A 19,908-nucleotide genomic window follows, 5' to 3' on the forward strand; every position below is an offset into this window, starting at 1 on the left:
CTGACAGCTCAGAGCCTGGAGCCTGCTTCAGATTCTGTGTCTCCCCCTCTCTCTCTGCCCCTCCTCTGCTCATGCTCTCTCTGTCTCTCTCTCAAATAAATAAACATTTAAAAATGCAGATTCCTGAGCCTCATCCCAGGGATCCAGACCCGGGAAATATGGAGGGTCTAGGAATTTGCATTTTAACCAAATGCCCAGGTGGCCCTGATGCTGTTCTTCTGACCCTCAGGATGCTCTCGCCCTTCAAGTGGAGATGATGGCTCCCAGTTCTGGGAGCCACAGGAAGGGGAAGAAGCATGAGAGGGCCAGGATCTGAATTAATTCTCACGACAAGTAGACATACTGCATGAACAGAACCGCGAGGGCTCCCCATAAGAATTTCTATCATCATTAAAAATCCTAACACAAGTAGCAATGACGTCAGTCATTCAGCACCTCGGCCAGGGACTGGGGAGCGGCTGGGTCAGAGTTTATCATACCCTGGAAACCTTCTCTTGAGTGAGTGAGCCTGCATGGGGAACTGCTTTCCCTCCCCCCCTCCCCCCGACTTTTCAGGCTCTTGGGAAACAAAATGTCAATAAGAATTGTTCCTCAACCCTGGACTAGAGCTTTCTAAAAAGAGCAGGCAGGCACGTCCCCTCTGCAGTTGCTTGCTGAGAGTTCCTTTTGTCCAAAGTGCCTGTCGGTGGTTCTTTAGAAAGCAAAGGGAATGGAGTCCTCCCAGGCTTCATCCAGGGGTGTGATAAAAAAAAAAATAAGAGCATCTGCTCTTTGCTGAGTACTCACTGTGGGCCCAAGCTGTGCATTATCTGGTTTAATCTTCACGCTAGCTCTCTGAGGGACACACCGTGGTCAGTTCCATTTCACAGATGAGGCACGGTAACAAGGAGGGACCTCCTCAAGGTCACAAGCTGGTAAGGGGAAGAGCCAGGCCGGGAACCCAGGGAGCTTGGCTCCATGGGCTGAGATTGAGTCCTTGTTCCGCATGGCTTGCCGGGATGCACTTGACTGCAAATAGCAGAAAAGTCAACCAGCCATGGCTTGAGCAAGTCCTGGGGTGTTTTTTTCTGACATGACATGAAGTTTTGAGGTGGAGGGGTACTGATGGTGGCTCTGGGACATGGAGGCTAACGGCTGTGATTTTCTGGGCCTTTCTTTCATGGTCACAAGGCAGCTGCTGAGGCTGAGCCTCGTGTCTGCACTGAAGGAGGGCAGGATGGAAGGGGAGACGGGGCTATGCCAGCCGCACCTGTCCACTTGGATCAGAAAGACCACCTTTTCTTTCCTAGATCTTTACCCCCTGCCGGCATATTTGACCAGAACTGGGTCTTGTGGCCGTCCTCAGCTGCGGGGGAAGCTCGGAAAATAGAAAACATCGTTGGATTTGGCTCAATCGACCAAGAATTGTTCCCTGGGGCTGGGCAGGATTGCAAGAAGAGAGAATGCACATTATGTGGGCAACTTTCAGAGTGTGCCACATTCCTCAACTAGGGCCTGAGTTTCTTTGTTTGCTCTTGGCTCTAAAGTCAAATACCAAGTCAGGCAAGCTGTGCCGAGGCCTGTCCCTGCTAGCAGACCGGGCTGTGGTTATGGGTGTCAGAATGTCATCATTGTGGCTGTTTCCAGAAGCCTTTGGAGCTGGCCTCCCTCCTGCATGACTCTCTCTGCATCATCTGTGAGTCAGGGAAGCACTCCGTGTGTCAGCAGGGCCAGGACCCCCTCCTGGTCTTCACATCTTTACATCCTGATTTCTCCTGGGCTCTACAGGTCTGTCTGCTCCCGGCCTGAGTGCTCTGAGAGCAAGGCTGAGGCTGACTCATCATCGTGGAGTCCCCAGGGCTTGGCTCTGGGCCAGCATGGAGGGGGAGTCTCTATGACATGTTTGTTTGGAATCTGTTGTGCCCAGGCACTGCGGGGCTGGGGGCGAGGGCATCTGGGGCCGCTTTCTTTAAGCTGAACTGGCTGAACTGGGTGGGTGTAGATCTGAGAAGATTCCAGTGGGAACCTTGGGGTGGATGGTTTTCTTTATTTGCTTGTGGAATCGAGTGGATGAGAGCCATGATAACCACTCGGGTTCGTTTCCATGGAAACAGGATGCTACATGCTACGAGGGGTGAGGGGTACAGAGATTCTCTGGCTCCAGGCTGACAAGCCAGACACCAGTCAGTCATGAATCAGGAAGGGTCTTCTCAGTTACACGGGGCAGGAACCTGTTGACCCTGGTTTATGGGAGTTTCTCATTTCCTTTACCCAAAGCCGAGGGGTCTCTGGCTTCAGGGCCCGTTTGATCCAGAATCTCACTAGACAGTGTGTCCTCCCATCCTATAGTCCTGCTCGTCATTCTGTGCCGACACACATCCGGGTAGTTTTCCTCCCGGGTTGCGGGTGACAGGCGGCCGCCCAGGGCTCACAGGAAAGACACTGGCCCTTTCACAGCCACTCCCCATGAGCGCAGATCGTAGCTTCTTTGGCTTCGATTGGCTCGCGTCGGTCATGTGCTCATCCCTGAACCAATTACTGCGGCCGGGATGGTGCTGTGCTCTGATTGGCCAGACCTAGGTCAGGGCCCGCCCCTGGCGTGGGTGCGAGTTAAGGGCCCTCCACCGCATGTAGCCTGAGAACGGAGTTGTTAGACGTGCACGATGCGGGGACTGTGACCGTAAGAGCAGAGGAGGGAGCTTGGGGGTAGCAGCAGAAGTCGGCACGGCTCGCGAGGCTACCAGGGCTAATATTTACCGACTGCGCTGTGCTCTCTTACATCCTCACAATGCTGAGAAATTGGTGGGGGTGGGGGTGGGGGGGTTAACCCCCTGTTGCAGATACGGACATGGAGGTTCAGAGAGATTAGCAGCCTGTCCCACGTAGCACAGCTTGTATGAGCCAGATCTGGCGTGTGCAAGCATACGGCCCGTGCCGACTCAGAGCATGAGGGGTTTTACCTTTTCAGAGGCCAAAATATTCCAGCTGCTCTGCCCCTGAGGACCTGGGCGACTTCGCCAGTCCTCAGAAGGCTGCCGGGTGAGTCCTCTGAGAGGCACACGTACCCCCAAACTCTGGTAGAGCCCAGCGTCTCTTCCCAACGGCTGTGCCCATCTGTCATGGCACCCAGACTACTCTGGTGTAACTGTAGAAGTAGACACCCTGAGGCGTATTTGGGACCTATACTTAAAAATGATGTATTATTGTTTATCTGACGTTCAAACTCAACTGAGAGCCCTGTATTTATCCGGCAACTCCAGCCAGAGATAAAGTCACTGGAGTGTTGTCACCTGAGAGGAAGCCTTGTCTGGAGAACATCTGGGGTCTCCTGCTGCTGCGGTCCCCAGAGCTGCCCTGGATCCCACCCTCCTGGGGTCCATCTATGCAGCCTTTCCTTTGACTTCGTGGTCCCACATCTTTCCTTTATTCTGAACTTGGCGTGAGTTAGTTTCAGAGCATCGGTTTCTGTAACCATCAAATGGGCTTAATGACCCCTGTGCTTCCGGTTTCAGAGGATTTATGTGAGGATGGTGGGTGAAAGTGACCCATAAATCAGAAAATTCCGGTCAAGGTCAAGGGTTCATGTTACTGCTCCTTAAATTCTCTCTTTACATGATTTCCTCCCTTCCGCTCCCCACTGAACACCTACTATGTGCTAGGTGGTGGGTAGCGGCGTAGGCTGGTGGTCTAGCCACTAGTGCAAGGCTGAGTCATCACAGAGCTGCTTCCTGACAGATAAGCTGCCATTTCCAGCATCTCAGTTTCCTTCCCATTAGCTACATCCTACATTACATTTTAAGAAAGCCCCCGTGGGCCCCTTGCGAAGATTGAGGAAACACCCTATTTTTATCAGCGACACACAGAAATCATCTTCTGGGAGGAGCATTTCCTGGAAAGATGTTAACTCTCAGTCATTTTATGTTGCTTCTTGTCAGCTTGTTTTTCCCCTCTGATCTTGTCCCTCAAGTTACTTGTTTGACAAGCTGGCCTGGAGGGCCCGTCTCTAAGCCAGGCCCTGGGCTGGACCATGGGGACCCAGCTAGGACTCTGAGCCAGCCCCTGCCCCGAGGAGGGACACGTCAGAGCACACCTCAGAGCCAGAGGTGCCCTGACCACAGTGGGACGTACGCAAGGCACGTGAGCCCAGTTCTGCCCCGGGATGGGGTCTGGAAGGCACAGAAAGGCGCACCAGGTAGAAAGATTGGCGAGTGCAAAGGTATGTGGCCTGGAGAGAGCACGGTGCACTCTGGGAACACATGATGTTGGGGTGGAACATTCCTGGAATGCAGGGCCCGTGGCAGACAGCGCCGCGGTCATGCCAGAGTTCTGGAAACCCTTACTGCCCAGGCTTTCTCAGGCAGGAGGTGGGCACATGTTTGAGGGGGGGGGGGTTGAGTAGGCACATGTGATTCGTGGGCAAGCATGAGCTGAGGCAGCAAATGAGGCTGTGATATAATTAATAGTGGCTGACTCTTCTTTGGCTCCTACGTGGGCCAGGCCCTGTTCTAAGCACTGAATCCACGTAGGAACCCATTTCCTTTTCCCTGCACCCCTGGGAGGTCAATTCAGGGACTTGCCCGGACTTGCCCAGGGTCACACAGTGCGCTGGCGGCAGAGCTAGGGTTGGGATCCAGGCTCCATGCTTTAATCACTGGGTAAGTCTGCCCACTGGGATGCTGGCCCTATTCCATGTACTGCCATGTGTGGTGTGCTTACTGGCCACCTGACCAGCTGTGGGGGGGGGGTGTTGTTGTGAGCCAGAAGGCGGCTGACCTGATGCCTGGTGGGCAGGGCGGGGGTAGGCTGGGGAGGGCTTCCGGATCCCCTGCTGTCTGGCTGTGTGACCTGGGTTCTCGGTGAGCCTCAGCTTCCAAATCTGCAGTGGGGGCCATAATCCCACCACGGGAAGGTATGCAAAGTGCTCAGCACATGTGAGTGTTCGGGAAAACCTTGTGAGTCAGCCAGGACGCCGAGTTCCCAGTGGCAAATGGGGCCCAAGCCCCACGGGGAATGTACTGGCCGCCAGAACTGGAAAAAGCAGAGGGCAGATCTGGGATTTGGATAAAGGGAGTGCTCGAACCATATGGTCGGGTTCCTGCCTCTCTCCGTCCTTGGACTCAGACTTTCTTTGTGTTGGCAGAATTCTGAGGCCACCACGGAGGCAAGATGGCCAGTAGTGCCTTAGGGTTTAGGCAGTGGCTTAGCCAGGGAGAGCCCTCTTCCCTGTAGTCCCATTCAGGGCTGGCCTGCCGCTCGTCGCCCACCTGGGGTCACATGCCCATCCCCAACTAATCACAGTGGCTCAGGGTCGGGGTGGGGGGTCTTGTCCGCTGGTTGAGGGTCTTGGGGCCTCTCTTGGGAGCCGGGGGGCGTGGGAGTGAGGGAGGGAGGCTCCTTAGCAGGAACACGTAGGGGTGTGCCCTGCAGAGTGGCTGTCTGCTCTCCCAGGCTGCCCTGATGTGGCCACCCCAGGGCCCCTCTCCTGGACAGCCCCAGGACCCGGTCCAGCCACTCTCCTCCTGGGGTGATGTCAGGATGAAAGTGTTTGCTTTAAACCACATTATGGACCTAATTAGGCGCTTGGGAGCTGGCAGGAGGTAGTGGGGGGTTTTGTTGATTTTTTTAAAGGCTTTTAGCACTGAGGCTGCGGGATAAAGTAACTGTGTAATTAGGGAGTAATTTCTCACTCCCATGAGTGATGTCTTACTTGGGGACCAAGGGAAGTTAGCCTAGTGGGTACTCACCTAGAGGGCGACCCCTCTTCACCTTCTGTGTTTTGGAGGGGGGGTCTCCCACAGCTGTCATGCAGGGTGGGAGGAGGTAGCTCTTCTGTTCGCAGGTGTTACTCATGCTAAGTAGATCCCAGAGTGCCTGCTGGGTGCTGTGTGGGGCTGGTGCGGGGGTGTGTCTGGGAGGGGGGTACGTGGCCAACATTCAGCCAGTCTGTGGGAATGCTGCAGTGCCCCCCTCTCCACCCCTCCCCCCGCCTCCCTTCTATCTCTCGTCCCTCCTGAGGCCCGCTCCGCAGTCTCAAGGGGTCCCGATCATGCCCCCATTGTCCACAGCAGTAGCCCGCTCATGAACAGCCCCTCACTGGCTTTTCTCGGGTTCCTCTCCCTCAACATGTACCCCAGGATCACCTCCTGAGTTCTTGGCTCAGGATCTGCTTTGGGGGAACCTGCGTTAGACAGGAGATGTGAACAGTATGGAGGAAGCCAGAGCAGAGCGGGGTGAATTCAGCCTTTGGTGCAGGGAGGGGCTGAGCAGGGGCTTCATGGAGGAGGTGGGCTTGAAGGGAGCCTGAGATCACGGGAAGGGGGTACTGAGTAAAGGAAAGGGGGCCGAGAATGGCGTGTATTTGGGGAGCCTGATAGGCCTCAGGTGTGTGGAGGAGGAGCAGGAGTTGGGGGAGGAGAGGGCCAGGCTGGTGGGCCCTGTAGGCCATGGTCAGGGGCTTAGACTATTCTGAGGGCAGTGGGGAGCCACTGAGGGTTTGAGTTGGGGAGGGACACAGCTAGATTTGAATTTTAGGAAGTTTTGGCTGACTGAAGAAGGAGCGTGGGAGGAGGAAGCAGGAGACAGGAGAACAGTCAGAAGGCTGCTGATGCTGTCAAGAGGAAGGGATGGTGACGGGACCGGGGCGGGGGTCACGGAGCTGTGAACAGACTGTCCCAAGTTGGTGCACAGTGTCACTGTCAGGACAGCCCAGTTCCCAGGGCCTAGAATTAAATCCACAGTTCCACCCTCCCAGCTCTGCCCATCTCTCCCCATCCTTCTCCGGGGTCCTTGCTAGAGCCTCTTTCCCTCAGAGAAGAATGAGAACTACTGGATTCTTCACTGTGCACCTACTATGTGTTCTTTATCGCTGAATGCGTTTATGCCCTGTCTTGTTTCCCAGATGGGGGATGTAGGTGCAGTATCACACCCCCAAGTAGAAATATAGAAGAGAGAGTTAGAACCTGAGAGAAATGCTTAGGCAAATAGATTTCCTGGAAGGATCCACAGTACCCAGATCTTTCCTGCTGCTGAGAACTCAGTAACTCATCACCTTTCCCCTTTTGACTTGACTGCCAGGAAGCTCCGAGCCACAATCCTCACACTAAATTCTCTAAGAAATTTCTCATGGGAGCTTTTCAATGGAGACCCTAAGGGTTGCCAAGGGTGAGGTCTCTGGGGAATTTTTGCAGTAGACCGCAGAAGGTGTGGTGTGCTCCCCCACTGAAGGCCTGGAGCGCCAGGTCAGGGGCGAAGGGGAGGGGCTGGGCCGGTGCGTCTCTCTGGGCCTGCCAGGCAGCGGCGGCTTCCGTCCACCTCGGAGCTGGGCAGGGTCTCATCAGCTTCCCATGAGCAGGTTGGGGTCTGAGAGGTGCTCGGACCCCAAAGCTTACCAATCCGGGTAATCATGGGTCTTGGAAACATTCAGTGACGTCCTGCCTTTGGCTGGCTCAGAACCCAGGGGCCAGTCCCCTCCTTGTTTTAGAGAAACATAAAGGGGAAGCAAACCTGATTTCTCACCATGGGGCCTATTCATCTATTAGGTGTAGATGTTTCCCATTCTGTCCCTCCCCCCCACCCCCACCGCCAAGGTGAGGGCAGGGCCACCGTGGAGCTGCCTCACTTACTCAAGTACCAGTAGCTCTGGTCTGTGGACCATAGGCTCTGCCTGGGGGGGACGGTGAGGGGCAAGGCCAGGGAACAGGCAGCGACAGCCTGAGGGCTCCCATAGTGTGGAGTCCCCGTCCAGGGGACTCTGAGGAAGGGTGCAGTGGGATCCAGGTAAAGGGGGGGCTCAAATGGGTTAATGCAGGTAAGGAATGAGAACTTCTTGGCAAGCAGTCGGCCCTCGAAAACCACGTGTTTTCTCTGTCTAGCCACCCAGCTATGAGGCATCTATTTATTTTTATTGCGAGACTTCGTGGGGATGGGAACTCATCCTGGGCTGTCACCTGCCGGAGCTCAGCAGGTGTGCCCTGGGGCCCCCAAAACAAAGGATCCCGAGTGGGTTCAATCTGGCAGAGGCTGGGGTCCCCCCCAGCGCCCCCCCAGCAAAGCATAAACTGAGCTTTGGGGGTCCAGCTCTCCCCAGGGCCTGGTGCTGCCCCCATTGGCAGGATGGAGGGAAGGAGGGCGGGTGGTGGTGGGGCATGGGGGAGGGGCTGGCTGCAGCTGGTGGGGGGGCCTCTCCTAGGCCTGGGGTGTGCGTGTGTGTGCGTGTGCACCCGTGCCAGTGTGAGCGCCTGTTTGTGTGCCTGCGTGTGCCGCCCCCACAGAGCCTCCATCACACGCGTCTCCCTGGCTGCCTGGAGAGCTCTTTCTACAAAATATGAAAATGACAGGTGGCTCATCCCACGCACGGAATCCTCATGCAGCTCCCCTTCTCACATCACCCTCGCTCCTCATCCGCGGCCCCTGGGCCGCCCTCAGCCTGCAGCCCCCTCTCTGCTAGGCTGCTGCTCCTGGTGGCACCCCTCTTCCCCTCCCCCTCCTCATCTCCTCCTCCCACTTCTGCCTCTTTCCCTCCCCCTCCTCCCCCTCCTCCTCCCCTCCCTGGGCACCCCAGGTGGCCCCTAGTTCTAGCTCTCTGTCACTTTTTTGTGACACCCCCTCTTCTGAAATGGGGCTCTGGCGGGAGTGTGCGTGGATCAGGGTGTCCAAGGAGTGAGTGTGCGTGCATTCCGGTGGTTGTGTGCAGGTGTGTGCGACTCTGCGTGAGAGAAGGAGGGAGAGAGAGACAGCGCAAGAGCGAGCATGGGAGCCGGAGCCTGTGCCCCAGAAAGCTGGGGGCTGGATGGAGGCATTTCAGGCAAAGAAGCTTTCACTCACTTATTCTTTAAGCAGCAGGAGGGGGCGGCGGCTCCACAATTGGATAGGTTTGCACGGCGGCGTGTAGGAAAAGGCTTCATTTCCCGCTGACGGCAGTGACAGGTGGAGCCACGGCGGTGCTGGAGCCCCGGGGTGGATGATGGGGGTGGGGAGGAAGGGTCTGGGGAGCCGGGCACCCAGGGTCAGGCTGTAGGCCCCAGGGGCCTGTCTTTCACTGGGGAGAGCAGGGACAGGTAGCAACTGAACAGGTGGGATCCGGTGGAAGCCAGAAGACCCCAGAGCAGACCCCAGAGATCTGCCTTCTGTGGAATCTGGGAAGACTCCCTGGAGGAGGCAGACTGTCTCCAAGGAGCTTCAGGGCTGGATGAGTGTGGAGAGGGAGGGCGGGGCTGTCTGATGAGGTTCTGGAGGAGGGAACTCAGGCCGCGGCGAGGGCTTCCGTGTCATCTGTGCCTTTGAGTCTCTCTCCCTGGCGCGAGTGGCTACTCCTGACAGTTGGGGCCGGGTGTGAGTCACTTGTGTCTGTGGTGCCTTGACTGGCTTGGCTCATCGTGGACTTGAGTGTGGAAAAACTTCCAGGACTCCAGGGGCACCTGCCCGGAACCTTAGAGCAGGAATACAGTTTCAGTGGACGGAGAAGAGAGAGGTAGCATTCCAGGCAGAAGGGACAGCGGCCGGCACCTAGGCCTGGAGTAGGGCTGGAGGCCGGGCGCCTCGCAGGGAGCATGCCCAGGAGAGAGTGAACTTTGCCTGCAAGCGGAGTACAGTGCGCCTGTCACATCCCCGGCAATGTGGCCTGTGACGCCCGGCCCGGTGTGAGCCTGCAGTTGTGCTCAGAGACTGGAAAAACAGGGAGGGAGGGGCAGGTGTGGTGTGAGCCTGGCTTGAGCCTCTGCCCAGATGCTGGGTGACGTGGGGCATGTGATGTCACCTCCCTCCAGCTCCCCTCCTCATCTGTAAATCTGGGCATCTGACCCGGGGGCTCGGGGAGATACAAGGCAGGATATAAGCTCTAGGTCTGTGCCCACAGTGAGGGTTTCGGTCACCACGTGGGGTCACCTGGGGTCTCCCAGCTCCTAGGTTCTTCTCTGCTGACCTTCCCTGCTTCAGATCAGAGGCTGCTGGGAAAGGAAGGGCAAGAGCCACCTAGCACAGTGTGGGGCCCTCCGTGGGGACCCAAGTTCTCTGCACTTCCATTCCCTCCGCCCTCCACTGCATCTCTGGGATCTCCAGGACAGGAGGGGGCAGATACCATCGGTTCCACTTACAGAGGAGGAAACAGCCCGGGCCACGCAGCCGATGGGACGTAGCCAGGATTCTGACTCCCTTCCTTACATCTCCCTTCCAGGCAGCCGTGGCCACGGATGGGTGTGCATGGGTGGCTAGAGGGCCGTGGGCTGGTCCGCGGCCCTGAGTGTCCCTCCTGCTTCAGCCCTCACTCTCCCCCCTTTCTCTGCAGGATGGTCGAGTACTCTCTGGACCTTCAGAACATCAACCTGTCGGCCATCCGCACCGTACGCGTCCTGAGGCCTCTCAAAGCCATCAACCGTGTGCCCAGTGAGTCGGTCCCCCCTCCCTGCCGCCCCTCTCCAGCCACTCCTGCACCAAGAAAACACTGACTTGCACCTTCCAGGGCCTGTGCTGGGTACGGGGGTCCTCCAGCGATTGGAGAGATGGGGGGCCAGCTCCCACCAGGCTCATGGGCCTGTGTTTGGGCCTGGAGATGCTGGAGGGCGGTCCTGACACCTCTGAGTCCCACATGAACTTGGGCTGCAGCATATTCCGGGGAGTCTGGCTACAGGGACAAGATTCCTCGTGGGGGGCGGGTGGCTATCAAGGTGGACACATGTGTGAAAAGACGCTGCTTAGGTTGAGGGACAGTGCCTAGTGGCATTTCCCTGGGGAGGGGATCCTGGCTGTGCTGACTTAGAACTCAAGCTCCATCACCCACCCGCATGTCTGCCGACCGACGCAGGGACCTGGCCATGTGTCCGTCTGTCCGCCTGCCCGGCGCTGAAAGGTTATGTTATAACCACAAGCTCTGACATCTGTCCGGGTTCATAGTTTTCAAAGCTTTTCATCCCCACGAATTCTCACAAGTCTTATAATCCGTCGGTGAGGGAGGTGGGCTGTTCTCAGGGAAAATAGAGGTGGAAAGACTGAGACTTGGAGACACGAAGTAACTTGCTCAGGAGGCTTCCTCACTCCCTGAACCGGGTTCTTTCCACTACCCTGAGTTAGGAATGGGGGACGGGGAAGGAGTGGAGGAGGGGAGCGCCTGGCCTGCGTGGGGTTTCAGCCCGGTTAGGGGAGGACAGGAACTTTCATGAGCACCTGCCTACTTTCTGTGCGGTATTTGACGTGCCGATGGCTGACTTGATCCTCTCAACTTCCTGTGTAAGGCTCAGAGAGGTGAAGTGGCTTGCATGGTGTCACAGAAGTTTGGTGGCAGGACAGGGTTCTGCACGGAGTTCTGTCGGTCCTGAGCCCACCCCTTCCCCTGGCTCTATATGAACCCTTGCTTCTCTTCCCTGCCTGAGCCTCAGTCTCCCCATCTGCAGAGGAGGGGAGGTCCCCTAGCACCACTTCCTCCTGCATGGTCAGAGCGGTCCTTACTCCCCAGTTCTCAGCCCTGGGGCCTTGGGGCTTTGTCACCTGCCCTGTCCAGTCAACCTTTCCCCAACCCATCTTCCCCGTGAGTGCCCTGTGGGGCTGGCTTGACTCTGCCATGCTGGTGGGGCAGTGGACGCCATGCTTCAGGGTATTTGTGGAGCAGGGTGGCCAGGAGGGTGGCCAGACCATAGCTTCATCCTGAGATGGGCAGCCTGGCTCCGCTTGGGCAAAGTATGGAGAGGGTCCTGGGGGCTCTTGGGGTCTCAAGGTCGCACATACAGGGTCATCTCCCCAGTATGAATGTTGACATGATGGGAAACCCCCAGGCTACCATGAAGGGCCTGAAGGAGGGGGTTGGGAGGGGGGGTGGGGGTAGGGGTGAGTGATGAGAACCAAAGCTATAGGCGAGGGGGGAGGAGCGGTTCAGTGATACCACATTGGTTGCTTCCCACTGCCCTGGGGAGACTCTTGAGGGCAGGGAAGGGGCATCCAGAGAGGTGCCAGCCTCTCTCTATCCCTTCTACCCCCACCAATCCTCCGAGACTCCTAGTTCAGAACCATCTTTAGCCTATTTAACAAAGGAGGAAAAGGGGGTCCAGAGAGGGCCATGACCAGTCCAAGGTCACACGGCAGGAAGCTTGGAGCCCAAGTTTCTGCCCCGCACACCTGCAGTGTGTGTTCCTCTCCCTCATGTCCTGCCACTGTTTACGGGGAAGCTGGCCGCGAGGCGGACCTCATGCACAGAGCGCCCACAACGATGCCTGGTGCACAGAAGTGGCTCAGTAGACATGTATGAAGTGGACACACTGGGCCAGGGTATTGGGCAGCTGTCCTGTGCCAGGGCCGCAGTGCTGTCGGTGCTCAGAGAGGTGCCCAGGCGTTGTGGAGCGTGTGGGGCACGACTAGCAGAAGGAGGAGGGCAGGTGGTCAAAGACGGAGTCTGAGCTGAGGCCCAACGCAGCTGGGGATTAAGCAGGCAAGTGTGGGTTCTATTTATATTTTTATCAAAAATTTTTAACGTTTACTTATTTATTTTGAGAGAGAAAGAGAGCATGAGCAGGGGAAGGGCAGAGAGAAGGAGAGAGAGAATCCCAAGCAGGCTCCCAGCTGCCAGCGTGGAGCCCGACGCGGGGCTTGAATTCACGGACCGTGTGACCATGACCTGAGCTGAAATCAAGAGTCGGATGCTTAACTAACTGAGCCACCTGGGCGCCCCAGGGGCGTGTTTTAAAGACGCCTGGCAGGAGTGAGGGCATGGGTGGGGGCGAGCCGGGCATAGGACTGCTCCGGCGGTGTGGGCAGGTGATGCCGGGACCCGGTGGGGCGGAGAGAACAGATGGACAGACGGCCCAGGCCTCACCATAGGGAGTGATAGAGGAAGCCCAGCGTGTGGCCTGGCCAAGCTCTGGAGGGGGGGATGGGCAGGCCACATCTCTCCTGCCCCGTGTCCCCCATTTCTGTCCCAGGGGAAGCAGGGGCTGCTCTCAGGAGGCAGCCACCATGTGGCCACTGTCGCATCCCTGGCCACGGAGCCCATGGGCCAGGACCCCTTTCCCGATATTCATGTGCACGTGCTGGGGGTCACACACACGCGTTTGTACACGACCCTGCACTCCGAACGCCCAGGTCTTGGGATCTGACAGTCAGCACCTCCTGAACAGTGATGTGAAGGGCATTTGAGAAGAGGAGGGGACAGGGTGTGGGACTCTTTTGGGGGGTGTTTCTGTACGTCCGCGTGTGGGTGCATGTGGGTGCGAGGCTCTCTGAGACCACAGGAGACCATGCGTGTGTACGTGCGCCCGCGCATGTGGGGCGTGTGTCGCCTGCTCTCTCCATGGCCCCCCTTCCTCCCTCTCCCGCGGCTCTGAGTGAGGAGCTCATTAGGCGGCTCCTGGCTGTGGAGGTCACCTCCGGGTCCCCAGCACCAGCCTGCCTGGCTCTCTGGAGAAGGGCGCCGATGGGCCCCTTGTTCCCAGAGGCTCCAATTTTAGAGGCTGCGTGGCCTGGAGCGCCCAGAGAGGAGTTGGGGCCCTTCCTCTGGGGCCTCCTGCCTGCTCATAGGTGCTACTGGGAATGTGTTTCCTGCTCAGAGCTGACTGTACCTCGCAGAGGGCAACGGATCTGTCTCAGACCCCGGGGGGTGTGGGGAGCACAGACCCTCTGGATCCAGACTACACCCAACGCATCCTCTCCCCCAGCTTAGAAACCACCCTGCGCTCCCCTTGGAAAGAGACCTTAAGATAAATTCACACTGAGGAGGAATTTGATTAACAGGAGCCTCAGGCTGTTAGAGCCGCTTGGTTGGTTGGTTCATCCCTTCCTTTACGGGTGGGACAGCTTTGTCCTCTGCCCAGAGTCGCCAGGGAATGGGTGGCATGGGGAGGGTGGCACAGTTTCTTAGAAGTGCCTCCTGGAGAGATTTGGTTGCTTTTTCTCCTCTTTTTTCTCTAGATGTTTCCCTGAAACGTTCCAAGGCCTCCTGTTTGTCTTTATAGAGTTTCTTCTGCCCACGGACTCCCTCTTCAACAATAGCCTGTAGCTTTCAGTTTGGCCACTAGGTGGCAGGCTAGAGAGTTGGGAATAGTGAAATTACGGGCTATTAATTGCAAAACCGTGGAGAGCAGGGTGGCTACTTGTGATTTAAAAAGTACGGCACCGGTTGCAAAGCCTCAGCATGGTCAGCCAGGAGGACTTAGTTGGGATGTCAGGGAATGCAAGTCCTGGTTGTTGGTTCTGCCGGGAGCCTGCTGTGTGACCTGGGAAGTCCCTTGGTGTCTCTGGACCTTGGTTTCCCTACTCGCAGAAAGCAAGAGGGGGGGCTGGATTAATGTGTAGTTCTTGACTTTGCCCAAGATGGGTGGGGCACCTGGGAGTCATGGTGCTCTTTACAAACCTTGTGAAATAGGCCCCTCCATCCCACCCCACAGGTCTCTGGGCTGCTGCTCTGCCTTTGATGGAGAGAGGGAAGCAGGGCTTGGAGGAGAAGGTTGGGGTGGGAGGGAGGGAGGAAGGGAGAGAGGAAGCGCCAGATTGCGAGGCAGGAGGTTGGGCCCTGGTTCCTTGGTGTGGCCTTCATCAATCACTTTCCTTTTCAGGGCCTTGGCAAGATGGGGCTGGGTTATCTCTAAAAGGGACCCATCCGGGCATTGGGCAACTAACTCTAGGCCTCACTCTCACTCAGCCTGCACCCCCCTTAAGCTTGTTGTGGTGCGTCCCAAGGCCCACTGGCCATGCAATGCCATTTAAATATGAAACGTGCCTTTTTTTTCTCCAGTAAGAAACCAGGGTAGTCAGTGCCAGGCCCCCAGCCGCCTGAGTCTGAGTTGCTGGCCCACATCTAGAACGGGTGCCTCAGCCCAGGCTGTGGAGAGTGGTGCAAGGGAGGCAGGGAGGCAGGGAGGCTCAGGGAGGCTCAGGGAGGCTGCTGGGGACGCCGAGCCCGGCCTGGGCCACTGGCCACCCACTTGTCCAGCTCACAGTCCATGGCTCAGCAATAACCCACCCCTGTGCAGGGGTCTCTGGGCTGGGCCTGGGGTGGGGGACCTGCTCCCAGGGCAGGGCCCAGGGACAGGGGGCTAAAGCTGGCAGAGCTCTGGGGGAAGCCGCCGCCAGGTCCCAGCTGTGGGATGAGGAACTGAAGCTTTGCTCTACACACGCAGGCCTGGAGTCTGGTCCAGGCCTTCCATTTGGCCCATTGTGGGGCCGTGGGCCTCCATGCTCCTCTCCCAGCCTCTGTTTTTCCAACAGTGAGATGGGGTTAATAATACCAGTTTCTATACGGCTTTGTAAGAATGAAATGCCATCATGTGTGCAAAGAGCTTAGCACAGGACTTTGGGTGCAGTAAGTGGTCCGTAGGCATCACTCTTATGAGAAGGTACCAGAACACTGAGGACAGAAGGCAGGGGCATCAGGGCATCTTTGCAGAGGCTGATTAGGGGAGACAATCACCAAGCACACAGAGGCTTGGAGAGGGCAGTTTTGGCAGACAGACCTGCAAGTGCAAAGGTGGAAGTGTTGGGTGGGCTGCGCATGGTGGGGAGGCGGGAGGTGAGCTTTCCACATCGTCTAGGGACTTACTAATAATGACAAATGGCTGGACTTGGCAAGCTTGTCACGGGGCTTTACATGGCTGTATCATTTTGTCTTACAACAGCTCTAGGATGTTGGTACCATTATGACGCCCACTTTACAGATGGGAAAACTGAGGCAGAGAGAGATTGAGTAAACTGCCCAAGGCCACCTAGCGGGTGGAGGCAGGGGGAGGTGGGATTTGAACCTGTGTTCTCACGACCCCAGAGTATTTTGCCCCTTGCTCTTCTCCCTGTGACTTGTGGGCTCCCCCAGCAGCCACACTATCAGCGGGACAGCAGGAAAATCCCTGCCCACATCCAGGGTCAAAGCAGAAGTGATGCCCTCAGGGCCCTTTCCCAACCCCTTTCACTGTCAAGAGCCCAGGGCTCCTGTGGCACTGGGCTCTGTGCGACCTGATGGGGACAAGTCAGGGCAGGAGGCAGGGATGCACAGTGGTTCATACAGAACGTTCTTGCCAGTCTTCAAAGCTTGGTCCTGCGTTAATTAGCTTCGGGACCTGGGGAAGGGTCCCCTTCTTGCTCCCGTCCCCTGTCTGCATGTAGCACTTCCACATGAGTTCACCTGCACCCCAGGGGCACAACAGGTGCCCAGCGAGCCGCCCCATCCCAGCTTCTCGCACAGAAGGAGGAGGGCCCCAGTGTTGGGGCTACAGATCACAGCAGCCAGAGCTAGTACACTAGGGTTTGCCTCTGGGATCTTGGAGCAGTGGCTCCACCTCTCAGGCCTCAGTTTCCCCATCCATGAAATGGGGTCCCAGCCCTTCCTGGCTAGACCACAGGGCAGCAAAATGTTCCCACAACACTGGCTCCTGGTAAGGTGCCCGTACCACACATTGATTGTGGGGGATCCTGGTGGAATTAACCTTGCTGAGAGTCACAGAGAATCTTAGACTCCTCAAGCCTCAGAATCCTAGACTCAGAGACCTTCAGAGCCCTGGTTTCAGAATGAGAAGCATTCGGATGATTGGGTCTTGCAGGCATGTGTTCGACTGCCTGTCGGGCCGAGGGGCCCTGGACTCACCTTGCCCCTCACCCCAGGCCTGCTCTGGCCCTCGCTGCCCAGGTTCATGCCCAGCTGGGTTGTGGCTGGGCCGGCCGTTCTGAGGATGGATGACGAAGCCCCCAGGATTCCTTCTTCGATTCTGCCTTGTGGGGCGGCTGTCAGAAAGGACGCTGGGAGACTCACTTTGAAACAGAGTTTGCATGAAAATCCGGGCGGTTTCACTTCAAGTGTGTGTTTCCTTGGGTCCCAGGGGCAGCTGAAGGAAAATTCCACTCCAGGCCACACCTTGGACTTCAGGGCTGTCTGTCCTTGGCACCCACAGGGGTTCCCGAGCCACCCTGCAGAGAAGGGTCTGGCCGCCCCCATGGGGAAGGTAGGGAGGGGTGGAGCGGGGAAGATGGGTGCAGGGGTTCGATTTCCCCAGGCCTGCTGACTTCTCGGAAGAGATGGAGGTCGGTGGGAAAACATTTGGCCAGAACACCTGGTGAGACCCTGACTTGGGAACAGGAACAGACACCAGGTGTGTGAAAGGGGAAATGCTTGGGGGGGTGGGGGTGGGGGTGGAGTGAGAGCTGTTCTGCCCCTCCCCTGCAATCAAGTTCAAGTTGTAGCCTACAAATTGGGAGGGAGCAATTCCTGGACAGGATACCAGGTCAAGGGAGTGGCCACCATGTATTCATTCATTCATTCATTCATTCATTCATTCATCCGAAGTAGCATTCACTAAGGGGCCACGGAGATTAGACACAGCCCTGTTTCCGCAGGCAGATACCCTGTCCGGGATCCGTGGGCCAGTGGGACCCAGGCTGTAGTGCAGGCAGCAGGGGCTGCGTGCAAGGATCACTAATGACGTGTACTTTGAGGAGGTTTTACAGAGGAGGGGGGACAGGGCATTTGAAGAATGAGTGGGAGTTCTCTGATCCACAGTGGGTTCGGGGACCTTCTGGGGACGGGCTAGGACCACCCCGTAGGGCATTAGCACTCTCCTGGGGGAGAGGGTCAGGGGTGCACACTCCTCCGCTGGCATTTGTTTCTGACTCAGGAGAGGGCACTGAGGCCCCCTCATCAGCCCGCAGGCCCCTTCCCTGCGGGGCCGGGGCCAGCAGCTGTGTTCTCACAGCACACGGCCGTATGCTGCCTGGCTGGGCCTCCCCGGCGCCCACTGTGCCTCTGATTAGCTGGCCTTGGCAGTGGCAGGAACAGCAGACGGCCTCTCCTGGTGGCTCAGCACCCTCCCCTGACCTAGCAGGCCCCTGGGCCAGCCGCAGCTTCGGCCCCTCTTGCCCTCAGCCTGGCACCCTTTCTCCTGGCAGTGGGCTGTGCCCCTGGCAGAGGCTGGCACAGGTCTGGCTCTTTCTGCTTGAGCTGGCAGAGTGGCTGCGCTAATCTGGGCTGACAGCTCTTGTCTGCAGACAGCACCCTGGACCTCCAGGGGAGATGCCTGTCAGGAAGCACCCCCTCCCCACCAGGTCCCCCACTGCCACCCCCTCTTGGCCGGCTGCTGCCCAGCTTTCCCTGGAACAGAGGGTCTGGTCTGGGGGTGTCCAGTGAAGAGGGGTGAAAACATTGAGCAGCACCGTCAGTTTGCCCACCTGCCATCCGTCTCCTTCTAGCCTCCAACTCTAAGTGCCTTCTAGAGAATTCCCCTACCCTGATGCCACCCACATGATAGTCCTAGGCTACACTCCTTGCCCCTGAATCCCAGACCCTGCGAGCTTATGAGATGGCTTCACGTGGATCTGTACCAGGCACCCCGACGGAGTACACGTGTCCAAAACGGAGTCCCGCCCCCGTGATGGCCGCTCCATGGCTCTGTTCTCAAGCTGCAGACCTTGGAGATGCCCCATCTCCCCTCTTTCTCCACCCTGTGCATCCCATCAATCGCTCCGCCTTCAAAACAGCTCAAGAATTTAGCCACGTCCCCCACCTCTGCTGTCATGGTCATCTGGACACAGCCAGATGTGGATTATTGGAGGAGCAGGTGAGCGATGGCCAGGCGAGGCCGGGCGGAGTGGGGAAGGACAGATGGACTGGAGGCTCGGTAGTCCCGAGAGTCACGCAGGAAGCCTGGCAGGGAGGGCCCGGGCAGGGCCACCTCTCTCTTGCCATCCCCCTCCCCCACGCCAGCGCTCCCCATTTCTGTCCCAGGGGAAGGCTGGGCTGTCCTCAGGATGCACAGGCCATATGGTCACTGAGCCCACAGGCCTGGCCCCCCTTCCAGAGCTGCATGTGCACAGGTCACATGTGGGTGACTAGACACCATCTTGCAGGCTGTCTGCTTATGGGTCATCCTCTCCCACCCTGGCCCGCCATAGTCCATCTGCCCCCGCGGCTGGGGTGATCTTCAAACTGTCCTCAGACCACGTCTGTCTTGTGCCCACGACCCGCAGTGGACTAGCGGCCAGGGCTCTCACATCTGCGGGCAGCCCACTTCGCTAGCCCCTGGTTTGCTCCCCTGCAGCCTCACTGGCCCCCTGGCTGTTCCTTGATTGAGCCTCACCTTTGGGTCTCTGCCAGGGCTGTTCCACCTGCCTAGAGAGCTCTTCCTAGAGGTGCACGCAGCTGGCTCCCTCACCTCCTGTGAGTCTGCGCCCTGTCCTGTCTTGCGAGGGAGGCCTTTCGGGGCCCCCAGGTCATCCCTGACCTGCCCGTGGCCCTGCCTGGTGCGACCACCCCTTTCTCTTCCACTTGCTGTTTCCATAACACCACCCAACAGATGAGGCGATGTACTTACTTGTTATGTAGGTGGTTTCGTCTCTTCCTCCTGTATCTAGAACGTCCTCCTCCTGAGGGCAGGAGACTTGATGTGTATATTCATTTGTTTTCGCCGATGCACCCCTAGAGCCCAGAACAGCGCCTGGCACGTATAGATCCTCACTAAGTATTAGTCAAATGGATCCATCCACCCCTCCATCGCTCCTTCGTGGCCATCCTTGGGGGCCGCTCTGCCAGGCCCTGGGCTGGATTGGAGGATGCGGGACACCCCGTCTGGGCCTCCGGCTCAGGATGCTGTCAGTTTTGGGGGAGGGGGTAGAGCCATGCACCGATGAAGGCCAACAGTGTCATAAGCGCCGTGGAGGCAGGGCAGGGCGGTGGCAGCTTGTTGCAGGGGTATCAGCCCAGCCCGGGGGCCAGAAAAAAGGACCACTCAACTGAGGTCTAAGAAAGGAGAGATGGCCTTGTGGGTGTGTGTGAGCGCTTTCCGGGAGCTGGAAGCAGGTCATCCCAGCTCGGTTGCACCGGCTGCCCTGGGGAGTGGACCCGGCACTGCACCCCCCTCCCCCGACCCTGGGCAGGGTGACAGTAACGGGAGCCCTGGAGGCGGAGATGGGGGAGGGTGCTTAGGCGGGGGCAGAGTGTGTGTGAGGGGGAGGAGTGGGGGTGCTGGGGGGGTCCCC

General features: G+C 57.9%; 1 protein-coding gene across 1 annotated transcript in view; it reads left to right on the forward strand.

Moving 5' to 3' along the window:
• Positions 1 to 19,908, forward strand: part of CACNA1I (calcium voltage-gated channel subunit alpha1 I) — an 81,977-nt gene that overhangs the window by 7,578 nt on the left and 54,491 nt on the right. The window contains exon 3 of the mRNA XM_077757882.1: positions 10,262 to 10,359. Coding sequence (XP_077614008.1) covers positions 10,262 to 10,359 — 98 coding nt within the window. The remainder of the gene's footprint in view (positions 1 to 10,261; positions 10,360 to 19,908) is intronic.

The sequence above is a fragment of the Crocuta crocuta genome, unplaced genomic scaffold (genome assembly GCF_008692635.1).
Source record: "Crocuta crocuta isolate KB4526 unplaced genomic scaffold, BGI_CrCroc_1.0 scaffold143, whole genome shotgun sequence".
Classification (NCBI taxonomy): domain Eukaryota; kingdom Metazoa; phylum Chordata; class Mammalia; order Carnivora; family Hyaenidae; genus Crocuta; species Crocuta crocuta.